Genomic DNA, 26,784 nt, shown 5'->3' with positions numbered 1-26,784 from the left:
CTGTGGGATTCCATGGGAAAGCATAGGGAGAAAGTAATGAAAACAAGGAAATTGGTGTTTCTTACCCATACCCTGCAAACCCTAATTAGCTTTTTGAAATCTCAGTCTACACGAGGATTTGTTATTAACAACTGGAAAATTAATCTACTTGCTGGCTATCAGATGCAGAAACTAAACAATGTTTATTTACACTCAGTTATAAATATTTTTGTGGCGTGTTCCTGGGAAGGAGGACTACAGAGTTGAATTATCTGCTTCATACTCCAAAATTAGAATAGAAGGATAAACAAGACAGGAAATCCAGAATACAGACAAGCAAACAAGGACTTTGTTTCTGAGCTTTGCTTCAATCCCAGCTCTGGCCAAATAAGTGACTTGATAGCCACTGGGAACTGCATGAAGTCAGGAACCTATAGACCCCATGGAATAATTTACTAAAACATATATATGTATTTTAAATCAAATTGATTTGGATCCCTTCTCTTCCCATTAAAGAAACCTACAGGAGAGTTTCTCAGGGATGTAGAGTTTTGTCAGAGTTCTGAGTACTTTCAGCTCTTTGCTGGTGGGATGGGGAAGAGAATTGGGGAAAAATAAGAAAAAAAACCCAAATAAAATAAAATAAAATAAAATAAAATAAAATAAAATAAAATAAAATAAAATGTCTTGAGCCCCCCCAGCCTCCTCACTGGCACAGCAGCACAAGGAGCTGATAAATCCTTGACTGAGTGTGAGAGTTGCTCAGAACCATCAGTGTGTTCTCAACATTGTTCTCATCCTAAATCCAAACAGGAATCCTACCAGTGCTAGGAAGAAAATTACCTGCCCCAGCCAGAACCAGTGCAGGGTGTAATTCAAGGGATTTTCTCATGGTGCTGCAAACAAAATATTAATTATTGGTGCTGAGATGGTCAGTTGAGTGCATATTACTGAGTGAACAAGCAGATGCTACATGGCTGAGCCGTGACAGACACACCAGGAGGAAATGAAATAATCCAAAACCAAAGGCAGTTATTCAAAGGAAAACTCTGCCAAGGGATGGTTGGTGTGTCTTGTCTGCGGGCAGAGGAGGTGACAAAAATAAGCAGCCCCCAGAAATCTAATTTAAAAAGAGTAAAGGAAGTGTCCTTCATGTGCTCCTGGTTCTCCTTGTGTTTGCAAGCACCAGCCTTCACTGTGAGATTGGTAGAATACTGGATCCCCTACAAACCAAACAAAAACCCAAAACAAAAGGCCAAATAAACAATTTTAGCTTACATTTTGGCTTTAATTCTTTGTATTTTTAAAACTAAGACATGAAAGGCAAAAAATCACAGGTCTTGCTTTTCATGTTTTCATGCACCAGTGATAAATGTTTATGTGGCATTTGGCTGTTTGCATTTCCAGCATATTTCAGTCTGGTTTATGAATGTGCACAAGACATTCTGAAAGTCTGGGTAAGTCCTGAGAAACCAAACTCCTCACAACCACAAAGCACACAACCATGAAGGGGAAAAAAATTAAATAGCTTTGTGAACAGCAATCAAAAGTAATAAAAATTGAACAAAACTCTGCCTTCTGGAAAGCAGATATGAAATGTCTTTCATCTCTTGACTGACATTTGGGTGAGAACTGAAAAGCCTCCTGGCTGAGGTTCAATCTCTTGGATGATATTTGTATTTTTGCCTGGTTTAGGATGTATGTTAATGGGATTGATGTAACAAGCTCTTAGAAGAGATTGAGCATTTCAGCCTTAAAGATTGCAAACAAGACATCTTTAACAGATCAGCACATTTTGAATTTGGATTTAGTCAATCTAGAGAAGTTAAATCTTAATGGAAAAATATTAATCAATGCTTAAAATAATTAGAATATTGTATAGCTACAAATTCAGTTGCTGTGGTAAGATCAGTTTTTACTCTTCCTTTCCAGAGATGATCTATTCTTACCAAATTAAATCTTCCTTCCTTTCAGTAAACCTTGAAATATTTTTTGATGCCTCATTCACATTTTCACTCCAGCTCACAACATTTTGAGGCATTAGATAAATGGTTTTAGAATGGTGTGAGAAGAGAATTAAAGAGGAGAAAAAAGATAAAATAATTGTGCCAAACAACTTGTGGCATGAAAGTTGAAATTATTTCTTAATTCTTTAAGATTACAAAGCTATTCTAAGGCATTGTAGCAGAATTTATTGTAGATAAAGACACAGCTTCCCACAAATGTGAGACTGTCATCAGTGAAGCATTTTGGTGGCTCATAATATATAAGGTTTGCCCTGCATTCATCCAGTGAGTGATGCTGACCTTTGCTCTGACATTATCCCATGAGAAAGCAGCTTCTTCAGTGCCAGTCTTGCAGGAAAACCATCAAAAAGAGAAACAAAACTGCCAGGAGGGTGACAGCACCAATCACCAGTGTGAGGGAATTTTCAGCAGCAAGGGGAAGATATGTAAATATTTATATTGAGATAAATTCTATATTAAGATATAGTAGTGTTTCAGAAGCAGGGGCTCAGACCATCACTTGGAATTTTTAATCAAGCAGACCACACTCTGCAACACAGTAAAATATTTGTATTTTAAGCACAGAGACATTAATTTGAGAGACAAAATAGATTTACTGGTTTGTAAACATCCCTTCCTTTGATTATAAATTCTGCTCACAGAACAGATTAATTTTAGTTTTGGAAATCTCTGCATTTTATAAATACCCATCATTGTTTCAAGGAGAAATATAGCACGAAAAGCAATACTCAAAATAATTAGAATATTGTACAGCTGCAATTCTGGTTGCTGGAAGAGCCCAGCCCTATGAGTGAAAGTAATTGGGGTTTGATCTCAGCATTTAAAAGACCAAAGCACAAAGAGCTCCAGTGTTAAATTGATGGTTCCTAGATCAAAGTCAGAAATAAACAAACTCACAGATTCATTGCTTTCAACTATTTGGACAGGCTTCATATTAGCAGGGATGACAACTCAACAAAGTGAACTTCATTAGCAGAAAACAACTGAGGGAATGAAGTGTTTCTAAAGGAAGTTGGGGATTTGCTCCCAGCTGGCTGTCATGGAATCATGGGATCATTTAGGTTAGAAGAGACCTTTGAGGTTATCGAGTCCTATCATTAAACTAGCACAGATAAGTCCACCAATAAACCATATCCCCAAGTGCCATCAAATTCACAATCAGACTGGAGCTAATTGGCACAATTCAAGGAGGTATAGCACTAAAATGGATTACAGGCAACTCTCCTTTGGGAAACCAGAACAGTTACACTATTTAAAAACAGAGGTGAAAGCAGAAGCTTGCAAGGCACCAATCCCTTCCTTTTAATGGCAAAGTTGGCAAAAGCAGATTTCAGCGACAGAGCTGTGGCTTTTCTTGAAGCCTGTTGGCCATCCTAGAGCAAATGTGAGAGAAATTTATTCTGCTTTCCCCGCGGTTCTACTCGGAGCATCCCCTCCTCGGAGCTGAAGGGGTCCAACCACCACATCCACTTCTTCCTCAGCAGAGCTGGTGTCTCTCTTGGCCCTGGAGCTGCAGCCCCGGTAGCAGTGGGAGGAGTAGTCCCCGAGCCTGCAGACCAGCATCTGGCACTTCAGGTACACTGACGGGTGCCTGCTCATGAACTCAAAGGCGTTAAATTTGAACCGAGCAAAGTGGCTGGCAGGGGACTGGTATGTGACATAGGAAGAATCTCTAGGACACCTAGAAAGGAGAGAAAAGGGGAATTACACATGCACATGCACACATGCTCATTCCTGCAAAATTAAAATTCAAATTATTCGATTTATTGCTATAAATTCCTGCAAAATTCAGATTAAAACTGAATTATGTCATAGTTGGGTACTAGAAAAACAGTGGGATAAAAATGCAACTTTCATTCTAGATTATGGACTTTTATAGTACTATGAAGCAGCTGGAGTATTGGCAACTCCTTTTTCCAAGAGAAGGATGCTTTAAGTGGTGAAGAGGGAACAACAAACTGTTAGTAATGTCAGTGTTATACAAGGCATAAAAAAATTAGTCTAATGCTTGACCTGGTTTTATCAAGATATTTAACCCCTAGGATGGCAATTCCTACTGCCAGTTTTCACTGTCTCATCTGCTTTTCTCCCATTACTTTGAGTTTTGTTCACAGGACAAAGATGGGGTAAGCAAAATGAAATGATTGTAAGGTCTAAATATAATTCCTTATTTCCAGGCTCATACTGTAAAAATTAAAAAAAAAACAAAGACCATTTTTTACAGTCTGCTGATAGTGAGTTCTAGGCCCATCAAGATTGGCTCTATTATTTAAAATAAACGTGGGTGATGGGTGTACTTTTGACAACTTGAAGAAAGCTCTTACCCATTCCTGACTAAGTAATAGGCCAGCGTGTTAAAATCATGAGGGTCGGGTGATGCCACACACGTGTCCACAACCACCTTGAGGTTTGGGTCTGAGCTGTGAAGACAAGCCTGGAGGTACAGGTTTTGGTTGAGGTCGATGTAGTAGGGAGAGCTGCGCACTTGCCGCCGGAACGCCGGGGAATCGTAGAAGGTGATGTTCATGTTGTATCTTCCAAACTGGTACTCGTTCACATCCACAGTGTCCTCAGCAGTGTACATCACCTGCTGCCAGCTCTTCCTCAGCATCTTGCAGCTGACGTGCAAGTTGATGTTCTTTTTCCTCTTGATTACATACCCAGAAGATGCGACCCTGATCGTGTTGGAGTAGTTGATTGTGTCGTTGTTCTCCTGTTTAACAACATAACCTAAAATCGGGAATTGCTCTTCTGGCACGTCCTATCTCGGTTCTAAGTTTTGTTAAGCTAAGGTATGCAACTGAGTGCCCAAAATGCGGAGTGTACCTCTTGTACTGTCCCACAGCCGTTGTAGGGAATGTTGAATACAACCTCCCGTGGCGTGACTGTTGCTCTGCAGCGGTTGTCGTTCAGGGTGACCCTCTGTGCTGAGTAGCCCTGAGACTGCAGGTAGCGTCTGCTGACCACTACGTGCATGTAGTCTGGCAAGCACTGGATGGCTGGCAGAAGAGGAAGGTACAATATATTTGTGACTTCAGGAATTTGGTAATGATTTGAGGCAGCTTTTTTCTTAATTTAAAAGTCAGGCAGTTCTCACCCCAACTCGCTGTATTTCATGCACGTTTCCACAAATATCTTTAAATTTACACAGGTATTTATTTTGTAAACAAAAGCAATAAATGGGCCTAATAAGCAATAAATAGGTCTGTTGAGAAACACTGGTCAGGAACTTACTGGTGTTGTGACCAGCTGGAATGGAGGAGTAGAGAGCCTGAAATCCTCTGAAGGAGTATCTGGAATCGCTGTGGAAGCGAACACTCATCATGTTTGAAGAGGACACGTATGTGGGGAAGGAACCAGAACAGAATCTCCCAAGAAGAGGGGAAGAGTGGAGAGGTCCATCATAGACTTCAATGTAGTCGTGCTGGCATGTCCCGCTTTGCATCCTGGTAGAAAAACATCAACATCTTGTCAAATCCATTTCAGAAACTCTGATTTCACTGCCTAACATGTGATAAAGTCTTTCAGCATTTCAAATTTTCTCAGCACAAATTTAATTCGGCTTTTATGCAGCTTTAGCAGAAAATGGCAAATAAAAATAAAAAATGCAACAGCAATTCAGATTTTGATCTGGTCTTCCAACCATGGATGTTATAGGAAACATATTTAAAATTAGGAAGGTTGCCTCTTTCAGATAAGATTTTAAACTTCTCAATAAATTTTGACTTTGATATTTAACCGGAAATCAATGTTTTACTTACGCAATATCTCTAAATGTGAGTGTTACACGGAAATTGTTCTTTACTTGTATTTCCCACACACAGTCAGCGTTGTTTGGATAACTTCCAGGATAGTTGGGACTCTGCAGCACCCCAGAGGAATCTGAGACTGAGCCACCACAAAAATAAGGTGCTGCAGAAAGAAATGGGAAAGAATTTACTTACAGTGACCTCTGTAAAAGTGTGCTTGAGCTTTACGTGCCTCATCCACAGCTATAGAAAAGAAGGTTCCCTGCTGACTGCAGGTCTATAGGAGCTGAATCAAAACTAATATTTGTTTTTGCTTTAGGTTTACTTTCTTGTTGGATTTGGAATTCCCTCAGCAGTGGATTTCCATCCATGGTGTCAGACTACCCTCTTCAGGCTGGGCTGGTAATACCTGGATACTTTCTGTCCCTTTTTAGAGTTGAAGTCAATTCTAGGAGGTGTCATGACTGTTGAAATGGAAGTGCCTTCCTCAACAGACAGCTTCTCATCAGTTACTCTGCTGCTTCTCTTTATTCCCCTAAGGTCTTTGGAGGGTAAATAAGTTGCAAGTTTTCTAGAAAACTGTAATTTTTGGGTCTCAGACTGAAATAAGTAATTCAGCTGCTGAGAAAAGCCTTAAGTACAAACATAGCTGCAAAAAGCTTTAGTGTTCCTGCCAGCATAAATAACATAATCCTTGTTAAACACAGGTAATCTTAAAAATGTCTTTGTAGGAAGGTGAGCACAAGCTCTGAACGTAAATCCTATAAGATGTGACATTTAAAGATGAAAATCCATTTTATATTCTGCATGAAAAAGATCACTCACACTTGCAGCAATATTGTCATAGAGACAAAAGACAAATTTACAGAAATGTACAACAGGGAGACAGACCACAAATTAGCAAGGTGAGAAGTAGCACAGAAGAGCATTACCTGGAGGAGGTGTTGAGGTGGCCACTGGAGCTGTGGATGTGAAGGAAGGAGAGACACAGGTGAGAAGGGCAGGTCATGAGAAAGGGATTGGTGCCTGGACATGGCCGTGCCTTGAGGCACCGAGTGTTAAAATGGGAACCACAGGGAGGCAGGGAAGTGTAAATAGGAGGCCAGGCACAAAGGGCCATGAGCTCCATAGGAGACTCAATTGCCCCCACTGACAATGATCATATTCTCATTTTTACAGCTCATATCCCAAAACCCAGCATATGCCTATGAAACAGCTCTAGTACCACCCATGCAGGAATAGAAGGGGTGAAGGCAGAATGATCCCTGGGCATGTTGATCTGGGTTGCAGAGAGAGGCAATCCCTCTGCAAAGAATTTCATTAAACCAGCAATGGCTGCAGAGCTCCTGGACTCAAACCACAGCTGCCCCACTTGCCAGCTCTGCCCATGCTGTGTTTGCATCCTCACTTTACTTTGTGATAGCCTAAATGGAGAGGCCCAGCAGGGCTGGGAGACTCCCTGCAGTGCAATCCGCTTTGACAAGGGAGGTCAGAAGCAGCAGGGAAAGCAGTGGGTGAAAGTGGACAGGGTTACCTGGTGTGCTGCTCTCTGCTGTGGTAGCCGTTGTCATTGTGGTGGTCAGCAGTGCAGGGCTGGACACCTTGGTTGTGGCAGGATTTGGTTCTGTGGTGCTCATCTCTGGTGGGCTGGATGCCTCTGTTGGGGAGGTGATGAGTTCATTGACAATGGCCATGAAGAGAAGAGTTGGCGGCCAAATGCCAGGAGAGAGGGTGAAGTTCTTTCCTTCCTTTCCTCCATCCTGGCAGTGGCCTGACCTGTCCCCAGTCCTGCCAAATCCTCCATAAAGAACAATCCCTCAATGCAGAGCTTTGCCCTATCAGTGGATGGCAACAGTGAGAATTGTGGAGAGTCTGCTGTTCCATGTCTGTGCAAGAATGGGGTTTTTGCATGACTTGAGCCTCACCACTGCCCTGGCAATCCCAGAACCCTGTTAGAATGAAATGTAAAGGGTTTGTGTTCTGTGCTGGCCACCCACCTGCACAGATGACACTGGCATCCTCACTGTGCCTGCAGTTGTGCATGCCCCAGCCGTTGTGCCGGCACATGCGCAGGGAGGGCTCGTCCCCGCGGCACTGCACGTCGTCCAGGAAGATGCGGCCAGAGCCCAGGCCAAAGCGAGCATTTTGTGGAGCAGCCACGGCCTGGCCACAGCCCAGCTGCCTGCACACCACCTGGGCATCCTGCAGGTCCCACTGGTCGTCACACACCGTCCCCCACGTGCTGCCATCGTACAGCTCCACGCGGCCCTCGCAACCGTTCCTGCCGCCCCGCAGCCGCACGCTGGCCCCTGGCACACGGCACAAGGCACAAGGCACAAGGACGAGCTCACACCAGTGTCCACATGGGACACTGCAACAGGGAGCTTGCAAGGCTGCTGCAAGGCTGGGCATGGAGATGGGTGGCTGGAATTACCTGTGGAATATGGCCCGGATGTGCTGGGTGCTGGAGCTGTGGATGCCAGGAAGAATTTGGTGTCAGTAACAATGGTTCCAAACAAAGTCAGCACAATGTCATGCAGATGAGAATAACACATTTCCTAGGAGCCCCTGGCCTATGATTCCTACAGCATCCTGGAGAGTTCTTTCACTCATTTGAAATGACTGACTTGACTTTGTTGTTTCATACAGGACCTCTGTGTACATAGAGATGTCTCCCAAATTTCAAATTATTTAGGGCAGCAGATTTCTTTACTCTACTCACCACCCCAGTGCCACAACATGTCTGGGAAATAGTTCTGGTACTACCCATGCACGCCTTGAGGCAGTTAAGGCAGAAAGAACTTGTTGCTCCTGGTTGCAGTGAGAGACAATCCCTCTGCAAAGAGTTTCATTAAACCAGCAATGGCTGCAGAGCTCCTGGACTCAAAGCACAGCTGCCCCACTTGCCAGCTCTTCCACACGCTGTGTTTGCATCCTCACTTTACTTTGTGATGGCCTAAATGGAGAGGCCCAGCAGGGCTGGGAGACTCCCTGAAGTGCAATCAGCTCTGGCAAGGGAGGTCAGGAGCAGCAGGGAGAGCAGTGGGTGAAAGTGGACAGGTTTACCTGGTCTGCTGCTCTCTGCTGTGGTAGCCGTTGTCATTGTGGTGGTCAGCAGTGCAGGGCTGGACACCTTGGTTGTGGCACGGTTTGGTTCTGTGGTGTTCATCTCTGGTGGGCTGGATGCCTCTGTTGGGGAGGTGATGAGTTCATTGACAATGGCCATGAAGAGAAGAGTTGGCGGCCAAATGCCAGGAGAGAGGGTGAAGCTCTTTCCTTCCTTTCCTCCATCCTGGCAGTGGCCTGACCTGTCCCCAGTCCTGCCAAATCCTCCATAAAGAACAATCCCTCAATGCAGAGCTTTGCCCTATCAGTGGATGGCAACAGTGAGAATTGTGGAGAGTCTGCTGTTCCATGTCTGTGCAAGAATGGGGTTTTTGCATGACTTGAGCCTCACCACTGCCCTGGCAATCCCAGAACCCTGTTAGAATGAAATGTAAAGGGTTTGTGTTCTGTGCTGGCCACCCACCTGCACAGATGACACTGGCATCCTCACTGTGCCTGCAGTTGTGCATGCCCCAGCCGTTGTGCCGGCACATGCGCAGGGAGGGCTCGTCCCCGCGGCACTGCACGTCGTCCAGGAAGATGCGGCCGGAGCCCAGGCCAAAGCGAGCATTTTGTGGAGCAGCCATGGCCTGGCCACAGCCCAGCTGCCTGCACACCACCTGGGCATCCTGCAGGTCCCACTGGTCGTCACACACCGTCCCCCACGTGCTGCCATCGTACAGCTCCACGCGGCCCTCGCAGCCGTTCCTGCCGCCCTGCAGCCGCACGCTGGCCCCTGGCACATGGCACAAGTCAGGGGTTGGCGTCACTCCAAGTCAGCATCCACCATCTCCCCTACGCTTTTGGAGATTTGGTCACAGGGACCATGATCTTGGGTGATGCAGAGCCCAAGGAGAGGAGAGGACAGTGGCTGAGGAAAGACTTTGGGTATGGAGATGGCACATGTGCCCTGTCCATGGACCTGCTGGGGGCTACTAGATTTGCCTGGGGACAGAGGTGCTCAAGACCCTGGGTCAAGAGCAGAAATGATCTTTGCAACCCTTGCATGTGGCCCATTCACTGAGGGGGACACTCATGCACCCTGGAGATGTCAGGGGCAGAGGGACCAGCAGCCTTACACTGACCAGGATCAGCCCTGTTGGAGCCCCCTCTTCTCTTATCCTGCCAGTTTGGGCTGGCTTTAAACGCAGGCTTAAACTGGGTGAGCTGGACTTACCTGTAGTGACTGGCCATTGAGCAGGAGGAGTTGGCTGAGTGGCTGCAACAAAGAAGGGGAAGTGAACAAATGGGTTGTAAATCGAGTAGGATTGTGAGAATGGATTGATGTGAATGTGGGCATGGACATGGAAGTGGACATGGACATGGACTTCAACATGGGCATGGACATGGACAGAAATATCCAGTCTGAAGGACAAAGGGAAAAGATCATGGATTTTGCCCAGCCTTTCCTCCATCCAGACACCAGTCTGATTTGCTCACAGGCCTGCTCCATCTTTCCCACTCTACAATCTCTCAATCTGCTCTTTGTCACCTTGTCACTCAGCCCCAGCTCTGCCAAGAGAAGTCAGCCTGCCTGCTTTCAGTGGAGGAACCCAAAACCATTCAGATGGACCCTGCTGGCCACCCACCTGCACAGATGACACTGGCATCCTCACTGTGCCTGCAGTTGTGCATGCCCCAGCCGTTGTGCCGGCACATGCGCAGGGAGGGCTCGTCCCCGCGGCACTGCACGTCGTCCAGGAAGATGCGGCCAGAGCCCAGGCCAAAGCGAGCATTTTGTGGAGCAGCCACGGCCTGGCCACAGCCCAGCTGCCTGCACACCACCTGGGCATCCTGCAGGTCCCACTGGTCGTCACACACCGTCCCCCACGTGCTGCCATCGTACAGCTCCACGCGGCCCTCGCAGCCGTTCCTGCCGCCCCGCAGCCGCACACTGGCCCCTGGCACATGGCACAAGGCAGAGGTCGGGGTCAATCCAAATCGGCATCCACCATGTCCCCTACGCTTTTGGAGATTTGGTCACAGTGACCGTGATCTGGGGTGGTGTAGAGCCCAAGGAGAGGAGAGGACAGTGGCTGAGGAAAGACTTTGTGTATGGAGATGGCACATGTGCCCTGTCCATGGACCTGCTGGGGGCTGTTAGATCTTCCTGGGGCCAGAGGTTCTCAAGATCCTCGGTTATGTAACAAAAAGCTCTTTGCTACTCTTGCATGTGGCCCATTCAATGAGGGGGAGAATCATGCACCCTGGAGGTGTCATGGGCTCAAGGGTCCAGCAGCCTTACACTGACCAGGATCAGCACTGTTGGACTGCCTTGTTCTCCCCTTGTGCTGGGCTGGGGCCATGGTCATAAGCAGGCAAAGCTGGACTTACCACTTGTGAGTGGAGTCTGAGCTGGAGGTGTTGGCTCTGCCACTGCAAAGGAGAAGAGGGAGTGAACAAAAGTGAAGTGAAAGCATCAGGTTTCTGGCAACAGGTTGCAGGGATGTGGACATGGTTATGAACATGGACATGAAAAGCCAGGCTGTAGGATTCAACAGGGAATACAGTGTGCAGCTCTGTCCCACCTTTCTCTTCATCCACATACAGGAACCATATCCTGCCCCAAGTCCCTGACTGTGCAACTCATCTATCTGCGGATTACCATCTTGCTGCTCTGCCCCAGCTGTATTGAGGGAGATCTGCTGGCCACCCACCTGCACAGATGACACTGGCATCCTCCCCGTGTCCACAGTTGTGCGTGCCCCAGCCGTTGTGCCGGCACATGCGCAGGGAGGGCTCGTCCCCGCGGCACTGCACGTCGTCCAGGAAGATGCGGCCGGAGCCCAGGCCAAAGCGAGCATTTTGTGGAGCAGCCACGGCCTGGCCACAGCCCAGCTGCCTGCACACCACCTGGGCATCCTGCAGGTCCCACTGGTCGTCACACACCGTCCCCCACGTGCTGCCATCGTACAGCTCCACGCGGCCCTCGCAGCCGTTCCTGCCGCCCCGCAGCCGCACGCTGGCCCCTGGCACATGGCACAAGGCAGGGTTTGGGCTCAATCCAAATCTGCATCCACCATGTCCCCTAGTCTTTTGGAGATTTGGTCACAATGACCGTGATCTGGGGTGGTGTAGAGCCCAAGGAGAGGAGAGGACAGTGGCTGAGGAAAGACTTTGTGTATGGAGATGGCACATGTGCCCTGTCCATGGACCTGCTGGGGGCTGCTAGATTTGCCTGGGGACAGAGATGCTCAAGACCTGCCATTAAGCAACAAAAAGCTCTTTGCTACTCTTGCATGTGGCCCATTCACTGAGGGGGACACTGGACATGCACCCTGGAGGTGTCATGGGCTCAAGGGTCCAGCAGCCTTGCACTGACCAGGATCAGCACTGTTGGACTGCCTTGTTCTCCCCTTGTGCTGGGCTGGGGCCATGGTCATAAGCAGGCAAAGCTGGACTTACCACTTGTGAGTGGAGTCTGAGCTGGAGGTGTTGGCTCTGCCACTGCAAAGGAGAAGAGGGAGTGAACAAAAGTGAAGTGAATGCATCAGGTTTCTGGCAACAGGTTGCAGGGATGTGGACATGGTTATGAACATGGACATGAAAAGCCAGGCTGTAGGATTCAACAGGGAATACAGTGTGCAGCTCTGTCCCACCTTTCCCTCCATCCTCACACAGGCCCAGTATCCTGCTCTAAATGCCTGACTGTGCAACTCATCCACCTGCACATTGCCATCTTGCTGCTCTGCCCCAGCTGTATTGAGGGAGATCTGCTGGCCACCCACCTGCACAGACGACACTGGCATCCTCCCCGTGTCCACAGTTGTGCATGCCCCAGCCGTTGTGCCGGCACATGCGCAGGGAGGGCTCGTCCCCGCGGCACTGCACGTCGTCCAGGAAGATGCGGCCGGAGCCCAGGCCAAAGCGAGCATTTTGTGGAGCAGCCACGGCCTGGCCACAGCCCAGCTGCCTGCACACCACCTGGGCATCCTGCAGGTCCCACTGGTCGTCACACACCGTCCCCCACGTGCTGCCGTCGTACAGCTCCACGCGGCCCTCGCAGCCGTTCCTGCCGCCCCGCAGCCGCACGCTGGCCCCTGGCACATGGCACAAGGCAGGGTTTGGGCTCAATCCAAATCAGCATCCACCATCTCCCCTACGCTTTTGGAGATTTGGTCACAGTGACCGTGATCTGGGGTGGTGTAGAGCCCAAGAAGAGGAGAGGACAGTGGCTGAGGAAAGACTTTGGGTATGGAGATGGCACATGTGCCCTGTCCATGGACCTGCTGGGGGCTACTAGATTTGCCTGGGGACAGAGTTGCTCAAGACCCTGGGTCAAGAGCAGAAATGATCTTTGCTACCCTTGCATGTGGCCCATTCACTGAGGGGGACACTCATGCACCCTGGAGATATCAGGGGCAGAGGGACCAGCAGCCTTACACTGACCAGGATCAGCCCTGTTGGAGCCCCCTCTTCTCTTATCCTGCCAGTTTGGGCTGGCTTTAAACGCAGGCTTAAACTGGGTGAGCTGGACTTACCTGTAGTGACTGGCCATTGAGCAGGAGGAGTTGGCTGAGTGGCTGCAACAAAGAAGAGGAAGTGAACAAATGGGTTGTAAATCGAGTAGGATTGTGAGAATGGATTGATGTGAATGTGGGCATGGACATGGAAGTGGACGTGGACATGGACTTAGACATGGACATGGACTTCAACATGGGCATGGACATGGACAGAAATATCCAGTCTGAAGGACAAAGGGAAAAGATCATGGATTTTGCCCAGCCTTTCCTCCATCCAGACACCAGTCTGATTTGCTCACAGGCCTGCTCCATCTTTCCCACTCTACAATCTCTCAATCTGCTCTTTGTCACCTTGTCACTCAGCCCCAGCTCTGCCAAGAGAAGTCAGCCTGCCTGCTTTCAGTGGAGGAACCCAAAACCATTCAGATGGACCCTGCTGGCCACCCACCTGCACAGATGACACTGGCATCCTCACTGTGCCTGCAGTTGTGCATGCCCCAGCCGTTGTGCCGGCACATGCGCAGGGAGGGCTCGTCCCCGCGGCACTGCACGTCGTCCAGGAAGATGCGGCCGGAGCCCAGGCCAAAGCGAGCATTTTGTGGAGCAGCCACGGCCTGGCCACAGCCCAGCTGCCTGCACACCACCTGGGCATCCTGCAGGTCCCACTGGTCGTCACACACCGTCCCCCACGTGCTGCCGTCGTACAGCTCCACGCGGCCCTCGCAGCCGTTCCTGCCGCCCCGCAGCCGCACGCTGGCCCCTGGCACATGGCACAAGGCACAAGGACGAGCTCACACCAGTGTCCACATGGGACACTGCAACAGGGAGCTTGCAAGGCTGCTGCAAGGCTGGGCATGGAGATGGGTGGTTGGAATTACCTGTGGAATATGGCCCGGATGTGCTGGGTGCTGGAGCTGTGGATGCAAGGAAGAATTTGGTGTCAGTGACAAAGGTTCCCAACAGAGTCAGCACAATGTCATGCAGATGAGAATAACACATTTCCTAGGAGCCCCTGGCCTATGATTCCTACAGTATCCTGGAGAGTTCTTTCACTCATTTGAAATGACTGACTTGACTTGGGAGACTCCCTGAAGTGCAATCAGCTCTGGCAAGGGAGGTCAGGAGCAGCAGGGAGAGCAGTGGGTGAAAGTGGACAGGGTTACCTGGTGTGCTGCTCTCTGCTGTGGTAGCCGTTGTCATTGTGGTGGTCAGCAGTGCAGGGCTGGACACCTTGGTTGTGGCAGGATTTGGTTCTGTAGTGCTCATCTCTGGTGGGCTGGATGCCTCTGTTGGGGAGGTGATGAGTTCATTGACAATGGCCATGAAGGGAAGAGTTGGCGGCCAAATGTCAGGAGAGAGGGTGAAGCTCTTTCCTTCCTTTCCTCCATCCTGGCAGTGGCCTGACCTGTCCCCAGTCCTGCCAAATCCTCCATAATGAACAATCCCTCAATGCAGAGCTTTACCCTATCAGTGGATGGCAACAGTGAGTATTGTGGAGAGTCTGCTGTTCCCTATCTCTGCAAGAATGGGGATTTTGCATGACTCCTGCCTCACCACTGCCGTGGCCTGGCCCAGAACCCTCTTAGAATGTTATGGCAAAGGCCTGGTATTCTGTGCTGGCCACCCACCTGCACAGATGACACTGGCATCCTCCTCGTGCCCACAGTTGTGCATGCCCCAGCCGTTGTGCCGGCACATGCGCAGGGAGGGCTCGTCCCCGCGGCACTGCACGTCGTCCAGGAAGATGCGGCCGGAGCCCAGGCCAAAGCGAGCATTTCGTGGGGCATCCACAGGCTGGCCACAGCCCAGCTGCCTGCACACCACCTGGGCATCCTGCAGGTCCCACTGGTCGTCACACACCGTCCCCCACGTGCTGCCGTCGTACAGCTCCACGCGGCCCTCGCAGCCGTTCCTGCCGCCCTGCAGCCGCACGCTGGCCCCTGGCACACGGCACCAGGACAGGTTTCCATCAACTCTTCACCCATAGCCCCAAACTTCCCCATTGTTTTGTAGATTTTACCATAGTGACCATGAGCATTGCAGACTCAAAAAGGGTTGGGGGAGGATTGCTACTGTGGATAGACTCTAGGCATGCAGACAGCATTCTAGGCCTGTCCCGGCACCCCCTGTTGTCCTGTTGGAGCTGCCTCGGTGCAGAAGTCATTGATTCACTGAGAAATTCCCAGAAACACCCTTTGCCATCCCAGGGAGCGAACTAACCCTGACAGGGACCATTCTAGCACCCTGGAGTTGTCATGGGCCAAGGGGAGCAGAAGCCTTGCTCTGAGCAGGATCAGCACTGTTGGACTCCCTTCTTCCCTTATTGTGCCAGACTGGGCCTCACTTTAAAATTGGGCATAAGATGGGTGAGCAGGACCTACCTGTTGTGAGTGGCCATTGAGTAGGAGTGGTTGGATTGGCATCTGCAAAGAAGAAGAGGACGTGAATAAAAGCATCGTGAGGCTTGTAGCAGTGCATGGATTTGGATATGGACATGGTCATGATCACAGACATGAAAACTCAGGCTTTTGGACTAAAGCAGGAGGAAAGCTTGGGTCCTGCCTTTCCCCCCATTCTGATACTAGCTGGATCTGTCCCCAGTCCTGCCCCATCCTCCCCAAAGAACAATCCCACCGTCCTGTTCTTTGCCCCCTCATTTAGTCTCTGAAGCAGGAAGTGTGGAAAACTCAGTGTGACCTCTCTATGTAAAAATGTGTCTCTTGTATTGCACAGAGTTCATCTCCAGGCGGCAGAAGATTCCAGCCTTGCCTCTGCCCTGACCCTAGTAGGGGAGCTAAGCTTGGCTGTTCCCAGAGGACAGACCTGGAATGTTCTTAAGAGTGATATGGCAAAGGCCTGGTATTCCATGCTGGCCACCCACCTGCACAGATGACACTGGCATCCTCCTCGTGCACACAGTTGTGCATGCCCCAGCCGTTGTGCCGGCACATCTGCAGGGAGGGCTCATCCCCGCGGCACTGCACGTCGTCCAGGAAGATGCGGCCGGAGCCCAGGCCAAAGCGAGCATTTTGTGGAGCATCCAGGGGCTGGCCACAGCCCAGCTGCCTGCACACCACCTGGGCATCCTGCAGGTCCCACTGGTCGTCACACACCGTCCCCCACGTGCTGCCGTCGTACAGCTCCACGCGGCCCTCGCAGCCGTTCCTGCCGCCCTGCAGCCGCACGCTGGCCCCTGGCACAAGACACAACATCAGGTTTCCCACATCCCTGTCATCCACAGCCCTCACCTCCCCACTTTTTTTTGCAGATTTAGCCCCTTTAGTGACTTTGGTTTGAGGTGGTGCAAACCTTAAGAGACCAAGAAAAGGGAGTGAGAGAGCAAGACCCCATGTGCATGGAAGCCAGATGCATAATGAGCAAGGATCTTCTGGGTAATCCCATGAGAACAGCCTGGGGGTCCTGGGAGCTGCTCAGGGCATGGGGGCATTTGCCAAAAAGCCATTTTTGGGCTCTATGATGATGGGACATCCCCTGAGGGGTACCACTCATATACCTGCAGATGTTTGAGGCTATGGGCCCTGACAGGGTATCCACAATGGACTGGCCACCTTTTCTTGATGACTGCAAAGAACAACTGTGACCTGGCATCAGGACAGATAGCTGTGTCTTGGGCTGGCCTGGCAAGCACATGGACTTGAGGAAAGAGATTGCCCTCATCAGCTTGATACTTGCTGCCCCAGCCAGGAGCCATGGAGTGTCTGGGCTCGGACTCGGCACCACTGCAGCTTCCATTGTGCTGAGGCTCAGGTGCTCCCTGACAGAAGCCCTCAAATGACAAGACCCTTTGTGACAAGACCCCTTGATGTGGGCAGAAGGGACCAGCAACATTGCAGTGAGCAGGCTCAGCCCAGCAAATCTCCTCTCTTCTCCTCTTGGGGCAGGGTGGAGCTCACTATAGAAATGGAAATATGCTGGGTGGGAAGGAATTACCTGTTGTTCCTGGCCATTGATCAGGAGGGGTTGGATCGGCAGCTGCAAGGAAAAGAGGGAGTGAATCAAAGAGTACTAAGGGCAGCAAACTTGTGGCAGTGGATGGACATGGACATGGACATGGACATGAAAATGCTAGGCTTAAGGAATAAAGGGAGGAAAGGGCACAGAAGTCCTGCCATTCCTGTCCTATCCAGACACCAGCCTGACCTCCCCAGTACAGCCCATGCCATGATCCCACAAACCTACTCTTTGCAACCACACGGAGCACCTACACCTGTGAGACTGGAGGGCCTGTTATGCCCTCTCTGTGCAAAAATGGGGACTTTGCATGACAGGTATTTCAGCATCGGGCAGCGGAAGACCCCAGGCTCTCCTGTCTGCTCTGGCCCTGCATGGCTGCTTCCCATGGAGGACGCCTGAACCAGTCCGGTGTGAGCTGCTGGAGAGCTGCTGGACTCTGCTGGCCACCCACCTGCACAGATGACACTGGCATCCTCCATGTGCCCGCAGTTGTGCACACCCCAGCCGTTGTGCCGGCACATGCGCAGGGAGGGCTCGTCCCCGCGGCACTGCACGTCGTCCAGGAAGATGTGGCCGGAGCCCAGGCCAAAGTGGGCAGTGTCCAGTGCAGCCACGGCCTGGCCACAGCCCAGCTGCCTGCACACCACCTGGGCATCCTGCAGGTCCCACTGGTCGTCACACACCGTCCCCCACGTGCTGCCGTCGTACAGCTCCACGCGGCCCTCGCAGCCGTTCCTGCCGCCCTGCAGCCGCACGCTGGCCCCTGGCACACGGCACAAGGCACAAGGACAAGCTCACGCCAGTGCCCACATGGGACTGCAACAGGGAGCCTGCAAGGCTGCTGCAAGGCTGGGCATGGAGATGGGTGGCTGGAATTACCTGTGGAATATGGCCCGGATGTGCTGGGTGCTGGAGCTGTGGATGCAAGGAAGAATTTGGTGTCAGTGACAAAGGTTCCCAACAGAGTCAGCACAATGTCATGCAGATGAGAATAGCACATTTCCTAGGAGCCCCTGGCCTATGATTCCTACAGTATCCTGGAGAGTTCTTTCACTCATCTGAAATGACCGTCGTGACTTTGCTGTTTCACACACTGAACAGTGAGTGGTGTTCTCCCTTTCTCTCTTGCAGTCTATGTTGTAGTGGTCACCTCTGCTGAGGTTGTTGTCTCTGCTGGATCATTAATGCTGGTAGAGAGGGTGAAGTTCTGTCCAGTCATTTCCCATAGAGACACCAGCCCAAAGTGCCCTGAGTCCTTCCTCAGCCTCCCAGCTCTGTGATCCCTCAGTTCTGCTCTTTTCCACCTCTCTGAAACCCTATTCCTGCAGGCCAGGACAGCCTGCTGTACTCTCTATGTGCAATCAGGGCTTTTGGTTGGCACATGCTCAGCTCACTAGGCTGCTGCTGAAAACACCGAGGTTGCTGCTTTGCCCCACATCTACCAAGAGAGGTCAGATGTAGATACACAGTTTGGGAGCTTTCCCATGGACTGCCTGAGAAGTACAAGCATTCTCATAAGCTTGGAGAAAAACAGAAGGGAAAGAATCTCAAACAAATATGCACCTGTTATTATTTACAGAATGTGTATCATGAGAAATTGTATTGTTTATGGTAAAAACATCTTACAGGAGGTGTTGCTCACCCTGACCAATGGTCTGTGTTCTGTTCTTGAGTTAGTGTTTAAGTATATTTAAGCAGTGTAGTGTTACAATAAATTTTGTCTCTTTCCTATCTTGAAGGATGACCATGTTGCTGTGTGCTTTATTACAGCTGTTCCAAGGGTTAATCCCTAACTAACAGCAACAGTCAGCATGGCTGCTTCCAAGGGAGGCCACCAAAATCCATCAGCGGGACATGTGCCAGGGGTTAGGGTCACTTGGTAAAAAGATCGGGAGCACTAAGGAGACCAGTGAGTGAGAGATGACAGGATTACCTGATGTGCTTCCCTCTGCTCTCATAGCTGTTTCCTCCGAGCTGGTAATCAATGGTGACGTTATCATCTCTGTGGATGTGGTCATCTCGGTGGATGTGGTCATCTCTACTGAGGTGGATGTCACTGCTGAGGTGGTCATCTCTGCTGAGGTGGACACCTCTGGCGTGCTAGCGTGTAGCGTTGTGCTGGTTGGATATGGTGGGCTGGATGTTCCTGCTAAGGAGGTCATTAGTGCAATGGCAATGGACACGAGAATGGACATGAAAAGTGGAGCTGGACAATTAATGGGGGAAGAGAGCATGTCCTGTCATTCTGGGAGTCTCCCTGCATTGCAATCAGGTCTGGGAAGGAAGTCCAGGGGCACTAAAGAGAACAGTGAGTGACAGAGGACAGGGTTACCTGTTTTGCTCTCCTCTGTTGTGGTGTCCAATCTCTCTGAGGTGATCATATCAGACAGGGCGTATGACAGTGGTACAGTGGTAGTGGATGACACTGACATCTCTGGTGAAGAGGAAATGTCTCCTGGGGAAGTCATTAGTGATGTGTCGTCTAGGGTCATCACTGGCACTGTGGTGGCCATCTCCACTAGGAAGGACTTCTCTGCTCTGGGGGATGGTGGCACCATGGTGGTTGACTGCAATGGGGATGTCGTCTCCTCTGTGAGGACTGTTGATGCTGACACTGTTGTCTCTCTCAGAGATGTCGTTGGTTCTGGACTTGTCTCTTCTGTGGAGGTTGTCTCCAGTGTTGAGGCTGTTGTATCTGTTGATGCTAACGTTGATGTCTCTCTTAGAAATATTGTTGATTCTGTGAGTATTGTCTCTTCTATGGAGGTTGTCTCCAGTGCTGTTGTATCTGTTGATGTTGGCTCTGTTGGTGTTGGATCAGACTCTTCTGTGAAAAAAAGAAGAAAAACACCCCACACATGAGCACTGTGCAATGGATATGTCTGTGTGGTAGCTACAAGCCCAGTTCCTCTAGGATGAAGTGAAATCAAGAACAATTACCCTGATGGCATAGTTCATATTTTCAGGGATCAGTGGAGAGAATGGAGGTGGATAATATCCAATTTAAAATTTTTATTGGAAGTGGCAGGTGAAGTTTTGGCATGGCATCTGCTCCCAGCCCCAGGACACCACAGCCCAGGCACAGCCCGAGAATCTACAGGCTCCTGGCATGAAAAGGGGGACCTGTGGGGCTGCTGGCAGCAGCAGGGCTTGAACTTGTCCCCATTGTGAATGTCCTTCTGCAGAGGATCAGGACATCCCCAGGAACAGTGGGCAGTGGTCTGTGGATGGTGTTTGGTGCAAGGGCAGGAGTGAACCAGGCTGAACCATCTGTTGAATACATGCAGCCTGTAGAAGGCATTGGAGCTCTGAATGCAAGCAAGAAATAAATGGCATTTAAAAAAGCTCTGAACATATCACACATAGATTAATAGAGGTATTGTAAGAATTTTTATTCTTTTTTTCTAAGTGAAAATCACTGGTGTAGTTGGCACTTCCTTCTAGCATGGATTCAGCTCTCCAGGCTCTTACTCTCTAAGGAAATGTGGAAAACTGCTATATAAAACAGCTGAACAATCTGTTGTCATCAGTCATGTCTCGGTTCATGAATATCTGTTGTTAATACATGAGGAAATAAGATACAAATAACCCACATTCTCCTAAAAAATAATGGGAAAACGAAATGAACACAGCAAGGTGAAAGAATACTCAAAATGGATGGATATTTGCTAAGGAAAAAGGCATTAGTGGACCTAAACTAAGGAAAACTTGAAAAATACAGAAACAATCCAAAATTAATTGTGAGCTATGACAGTCTGAGTAGTGATTGTGAAATTATTATTGCCCATAGCAAATCCATTAGGAGTTGACCTAACCCCATTTCTCCCTGATAAATTGCCTATCAGACATAGCTTTGCCTCTAATTTTGAATAGTTTTCTTATTGCTACCACCAGGTGATTAGTTGGAATAATTGTTCTGCATATCTGCCAAGTGTATCTGATCCTTGGGGTTTTTAATTGCTTTGCATGGATGAGCAAGAACAGTTTTCACATGACCTGTAGTAAGAAAAACATGAGCCCATGCTGGTTCTGTAGGGTCAGTGGAGTGAAACGACAGGATTGGGGTAAAAAACAATGTGGGAGTACCTGAACAGATAACAGAAGCATCTTCATAGTGGGCACAGTTGTGGATCCTCCAGCCAGTGTGATTGCAGCGCAGCAAGGACGCCTCATTCCCTCTGCACCTCACGTTGTCCAGCACGATGTCACCCGAGCCTTGCCCAAAGTAGGCACTTCCTAGAGCTGCAATGGCCCTGCCACATCCCAGCTGCCTGCACACAACCACAGCATCTGCCAGGTCCCACAAGTCATCACAAACTGTCCCCGAACGTCCTCTGTAATAGATCTCAACACGACCTTCACATCGGTGCCTTCCGTTCACCAGCTGGACGTATGGAGCTTTGGGAGAGAGGACATGGGCACAAAACAATCATAAATAAGCTGGAAGGGACTGGAAGGAGCATCCGTTCTGCCTTCTTCCCCTATTGCCCCTAGAAGGTGTTTCCCAGACCAGTATTAGGTGCCCATGAGGACACCTAAGTGATTTGTACCATTTTTATTCCCCTCTTCCGGTTCTCAAAATCAGCTATGTATATTTTATGCAAGATCCCTGCAATAAAGGTAGGCAGCAGACTAAGCACAAAGGATTTAAGCAAGTAAAGAAATTTTTTGGGACAAGTTTAAGGACCTAGAGTCAACACATCACCAAATCCTATAGCTTATAAGAGTAACTTTAGTGGAAGAATTCCACTAAATGTTGTACAGAATGGATGATGATCTCAACAGGATTATAAGGATTTCAATAGGAGTTCAGTGGCTTTATTTCTTATATACCAGTAAAATGTCATTACATTTTGATAAAAATAAATAACCTATCATGTCTCCAGCTGATTACTGCATTCATTCAGGTAAAGCCTATCTGCTTTTCAGTTTTATATGTCTTGTTTAGACATTCTGGCGTGACCAGCATGAAAACCCTGATTTTAGAGATCCATTTTTGGTGAAGTAGTTTATTAAAGGCTTTACTACCAAGTGTAAGCAAGCAAATAAATGTTGTAACTTCGGATTTGCAGTATTTACACTCTGAAAATCAAAACATGCAGCTGCACTTGTTATATTTTACTCTGCTGCCAAGTACATATTTACCTTGTTATTAAACACTAAGTCATCCAAAGCAAAACAAATCTCAAAAGTTAACAGCTCCAGGATTTCTTCACTGCACCTAATTCTTTGCTATTGAGCTAGAAGTACAGTCAAAATGGTGACCAAACTAAATTTGCCCTGATTTGTATGACTTTCAAAGGGCAAAGCTATAAAAGTGCCCCTTGACTTATATCTGACTTGTTACTTCAAATATCTACTTGAACCTGCACATTTTTGAACCCTACTCAGAGGGTTCTTGAGAAGCGAAACAGCAAACCTGGCAAAAAGTCAGAGTGGGATTAGGAATGTAAAGCTGACCTAAACCAGTTTTATTTGCTTTCATTCAAGGCCTGTCATCACTTTGAGAGCATAACCATCAGCTGGGGATGAAATTGGATAGGTTGAATCCTGCCTCACACTTCAAAGGTATTAAAAAGACAAAGCCTGTGATTATACAAATACAGCAAATACTCTGCTCTGGGACACAGAGACAGAGAGCAGAGAAGAACTGGAGCAGCCAGAGTGAGATGGTTTATCACCAGAAAAACAGGAGATAGCTGAAGAGAATTGATGAGGTGAATGGTGGCAATATAAATTATCATCATGAAGCTTAAATAACTCATTAGAAAAGTCATCAGCAATTATTCTAAGATATACACAGAACTATTAACTCAAAGTCATCCAAACCAGTCAGGGTGACTATCACCCAGAGATAGAAAGTAATCATGGAAGGGAAAATTCTATGACCATAAAAAAAGTTGAATTAAAAGTATTTAATCTCTCATAATTTTTAGATGCCCATCATTTAATCACAGTTCTAGAGTGTGAAAACTTAACTTCATGTTCTATTTTGTTAAATTGTAATGGTACATAGTACCAAGAAAAACCAAAAAATGCAGGTAATATAAAATAGATAGCATATGTATGCACACATATACTCCGGAATAAAATACACAATGAAAATAAGTAAAGAAATAAATCTTTCCATAATTTTTGGATCAAATTTTTAGAACTGGAAGAATACCTCATTCATGACATACTCAGAGACACAATTCTTGCAATGATACAAGGCACTGGGATAAGTAGGACCCTATGGCAGGAACATGAACTTTACAAAATGGTTAAAATCATTCTTATCATCCACTCTGATGATTAGTTCATAGTTTTAGCAGAACAAAACTCTGCTCTTTCATCCAATTCTCCCTTTTTTCTTTTGCCCAAACCAATGCCAGCCTGAACCTATTTTCTGCTCTTGAAATCAACAGAGATGACTCCAAGCAGTCTTTACCATTCTTTCAATGTGCCCTGGAACAAGTCTAAGTGTTTTACCTGTTTTGGCCTCCAGAACTGCTGGACCCAACAAGAGTAGCCATGTCAAAATCATAGTGGTACCCATCTTACCAGGTGTTGCTGGTAAAAAGGACCTCACAATATATAGTCTCTCTTTCTGAAGGGGAGTGGCCCTACAGGTCTCTTTTTCTACAGAAGAACAATAAATCAACCACAGTCCTCTGATCTGAAACAAACATATGTTTGATTTGTTATTTAATATTTTGTAACTTCCTGGGTTTTGCAAAAAGACAATATCTCAAGAGTAACATTTTCCGTTGCCTGGAAGGAACTATTTATGCTACCGTAGGTTTCACAATCATCTCATTGTACCAAAAAAAAAAAAGAGAGTTCCTGTCCAAAGATACCTTTCAATTCTGGCTGATGCATCTCAGCATTTTTCTTTCATGAGGAGGTTCCTGGTCAGGTATTGGGCTGGCAGTGGAATCTTGAAATTTAGATGTGTTTCTTCCAGCAAAATAGCAAGAGACCCTTACCAACTAATGTGACACGTCTCCCTGGGGAGCCATGAATGGCCTAAAGCTTCAGCAGACTTTAAATAAAACAAGATCACACCTGAAGGTTTTCTTTCTTAAGTGTGACTGGCGGGTCTCTGAAGAACCTTGCAGCTGAAGTCAACAGCTCCAGCCCTAGTATAAGCCTATTTTTTTGGGGCACATTTAAATTCAAGCCAAAATTCCAGTCAAAATTAATTGACAGACAGATTGCAAGGAAGTGTCAGAGAATCAGGGTCAACTGATAACTTTTTGTGTAAAACACTGCGGAAAAAATCAGTGGATTTTATGCATAGTGAAAGAAATTACATAGGTTGAAACTAATTTTGTTCTAAAATTTAATTTGATCCTTTGAACCAACAAATTGGGGAAAAAAATGTTGTAATTTCTTCAGATCAAGAATATATTCCTTGTTTAATTTTTCATAGTGACAGTTACAACTGTATCATTCTTTGAAGAATGAATCCAAGGCTTTTCCACAACGTGAAATAATGTTTAATCCTCGTTCATCACTCTCTTGCCAGAGCCGTTACTTTCCTCTGTTTCTGTGTTTCTAACAATTTAACAAGAAAATCTGATGATCATCCTAACACTGGAGAGTCAAAATATTGTTCTCCATCTCATCCCTACTTCCACAGCCATCATGTCTTGGATGGAATTATCACCAGTTAAAATTATTGCCATATACGAATTTATTACCTCCAGGAACAGTCACCAAGCAAGAAGACCAAAGCCCAGGGGGAAAAGAGAATGATCTAAAATATCTTTCCACAAAGGCCAATATCATTGGAATGGAAGAAGGAAGTGAAAAATAAAGAGGCCAAAGATAACTTTGGAAGCCTTGAAAGTGAACATTCAGAATGGTAAATATGTTTCTTCTTTATCCAAACAACCACATTTGCACATGAATGAGGATATGTACACAACACCTGGTATTCACTATTCATATTCTGGTTTTGACACCTTGACAAGAATGCAAAATCCCATGTATTTGACTTGTCAATCAAATACTGCAATCAGTGAAGCAAGAGTGAGTGATGGATCACAGTTCTTTTCCAAATTCTTGTAATAACTGAAGAAGGGTGAGGAGGAAGGGGAACACGAAGGGGATTCCCAGATGGTTCAAGTGTAAAAAAAAGTCTTAAACCGCCCAGGTAAAACATCAGGATTGATTGTTTGATTGATTGATTGCTTGATTGATTAATTAGTTCTTCACTACTTTCTTCATTAATAAATTTTTAATTTCAAAAATCTAAATATTTCTAGAGATCTTTATTATGAGACAATCTCTGCACAATGGAAATAGACAAATAATTTGTTTTGATTAACCTAAGTTAATTAATGCAAATACCATACAGTATATCACCCTTCCCACTGGCTAGGTAAATCTCTTGCAGCAACACATTTTTGTTCTCAAGGTCTTCTGGCAGCTTAAGGTATTTCCTAGCACTTTACTCTGAATGAAGCTACACTGAACTTTGAGAACACTTTTTCTTCTGCTGACAATTGAGGGCACTTTGCAAACATACTGGGTTTTTAAAGGTAAAAATGGAAACCACTGAAAGGATGAACAAGATTAATCAGCTTTCCCCCATGACTATAGGAAAGTATCTACACTGGAATAAGGATGTCCACAGACTTTTCCACAAAAGATTGAAAGTCTGAATCCAGGCAGGAAGGTTTGTGGCAGAGAGATCATTCACCAGGCACATGACCCTTTCCTCATCATCAAACTCAATATTCTTGAATCCTGCATTGCTATAATGCTTGTGGATCAAGGGATATAGCAAGAAGTGAGGAGCAGCCTGACACACCTACTACCTTTGGCAACGTTTTCTGCAGAAATATTTAATATGGAAACCAGGGAACTTGGTAATTCTACCTTGCATTTTTATCCAGCCTTGGTATTTCTCCGTCTGGGAGCCCTGGCACAGACATGCTATGGGAAAACAGCTCTGAACAGCACAGGGATGCTGAGGATTGGAGACACCAAGATCTAGGCCTGAGATCTTTCTTCTTGTCTGGTGAAAATAATATTGGAACATGCAAAAAAGTGCCATCAAAAAAATGCCACCCTGCAAGATGGTGTGGCAGCAACACCAGAGCAGCAGGGCCACAGCAGGAACAGTGGAAGGAGAATACAGCAATTCTGGGAAGAGCAGAGGGGAAGGTCCTGTTGTACAGAGTTGGGAAAGCCCAGGTCCAGGAGAGTCCCTGCTGTGCTGAGCAGGTGGCTGCATTCCTCTGAGCCTGGACAACCTCTGGTCCAGAGAACAGAGAAGGCAGGTCAGCCTGCTGAGGTGCTGCTCTGCCCTCCAAAGGTGGCTGCAGGCAGAGGGGGAGGAGGACCCCAAATCCTTGTTCCTCCAGTGTGGAAAAAAACTCTCACTTCCTTTGTGCAGTGCCAGTCCCTACTTATGTGATCCCTTCTGTGATCCCTTCTTCACATCATGGAGTGGTGATGAGAAGCCTGCCTGCAATCATGGGGAGAAGGCAGCTT

The 26,784-nt window shown here is 47.6% G+C and overlaps 1 protein-coding gene across 1 annotated transcript in view; it reads right to left on the bottom strand.

Moving 5' to 3' along the window:
• The window catches only part of LOC106855150 (scavenger receptor cysteine-rich domain-containing protein DMBT1-like), a 67,712-nt gene that overhangs the window by 28,819 nt on the left and 12,109 nt on the right, over nucleotides 1-26,784 (bottom strand). Inside the window, 22 exon segments of the mRNA XM_088168529.1 lie at nucleotides 3,428-3,687; nucleotides 4,331-4,719; nucleotides 4,833-5,005; nucleotides 5,241-5,452; nucleotides 5,768-5,918; nucleotides 6,688-6,717; nucleotides 7,753-8,064; nucleotides 9,285-9,596; nucleotides 10,038-10,079; nucleotides 10,450-10,820; nucleotides 11,195-11,236; nucleotides 11,466-11,829; nucleotides 12,559-12,900; nucleotides 13,342-13,383; nucleotides 13,772-14,076; nucleotides 14,927-15,263; nucleotides 15,705-15,746; nucleotides 16,205-16,632; nucleotides 17,524-18,061; nucleotides 19,232-19,504; nucleotides 19,631-20,125; nucleotides 21,385-21,682. Of these exon segments, the coding sequence (XP_088024655.1) occupies nucleotides 3,428-3,687; nucleotides 4,331-4,719; nucleotides 4,833-5,005; nucleotides 5,241-5,452; nucleotides 5,768-5,918; nucleotides 6,688-6,717; nucleotides 7,753-8,064; nucleotides 9,285-9,596; nucleotides 10,038-10,079; nucleotides 10,450-10,820; nucleotides 11,195-11,236; nucleotides 11,466-11,829; nucleotides 12,559-12,900; nucleotides 13,342-13,383; nucleotides 13,772-14,076; nucleotides 14,927-15,263; nucleotides 15,705-15,746; nucleotides 16,205-16,632; nucleotides 17,524-18,061; nucleotides 19,232-19,504; nucleotides 19,631-20,125; nucleotides 21,385-21,682 (5,758 nt within the window).

This window comes from Sturnus vulgaris, chromosome 8, assembly GCF_052056855.1.
Source record: "Sturnus vulgaris isolate bStuVul1 chromosome 8, bStuVul1.hap1, whole genome shotgun sequence".
Classification (NCBI taxonomy): Eukaryota; Metazoa; Chordata; class Aves; order Passeriformes; family Sturnidae; genus Sturnus; species Sturnus vulgaris.
Note: the sequence above shows the minus strand (reverse complement) of the source record. Positions and strands in the feature narration are given on the sequence as shown.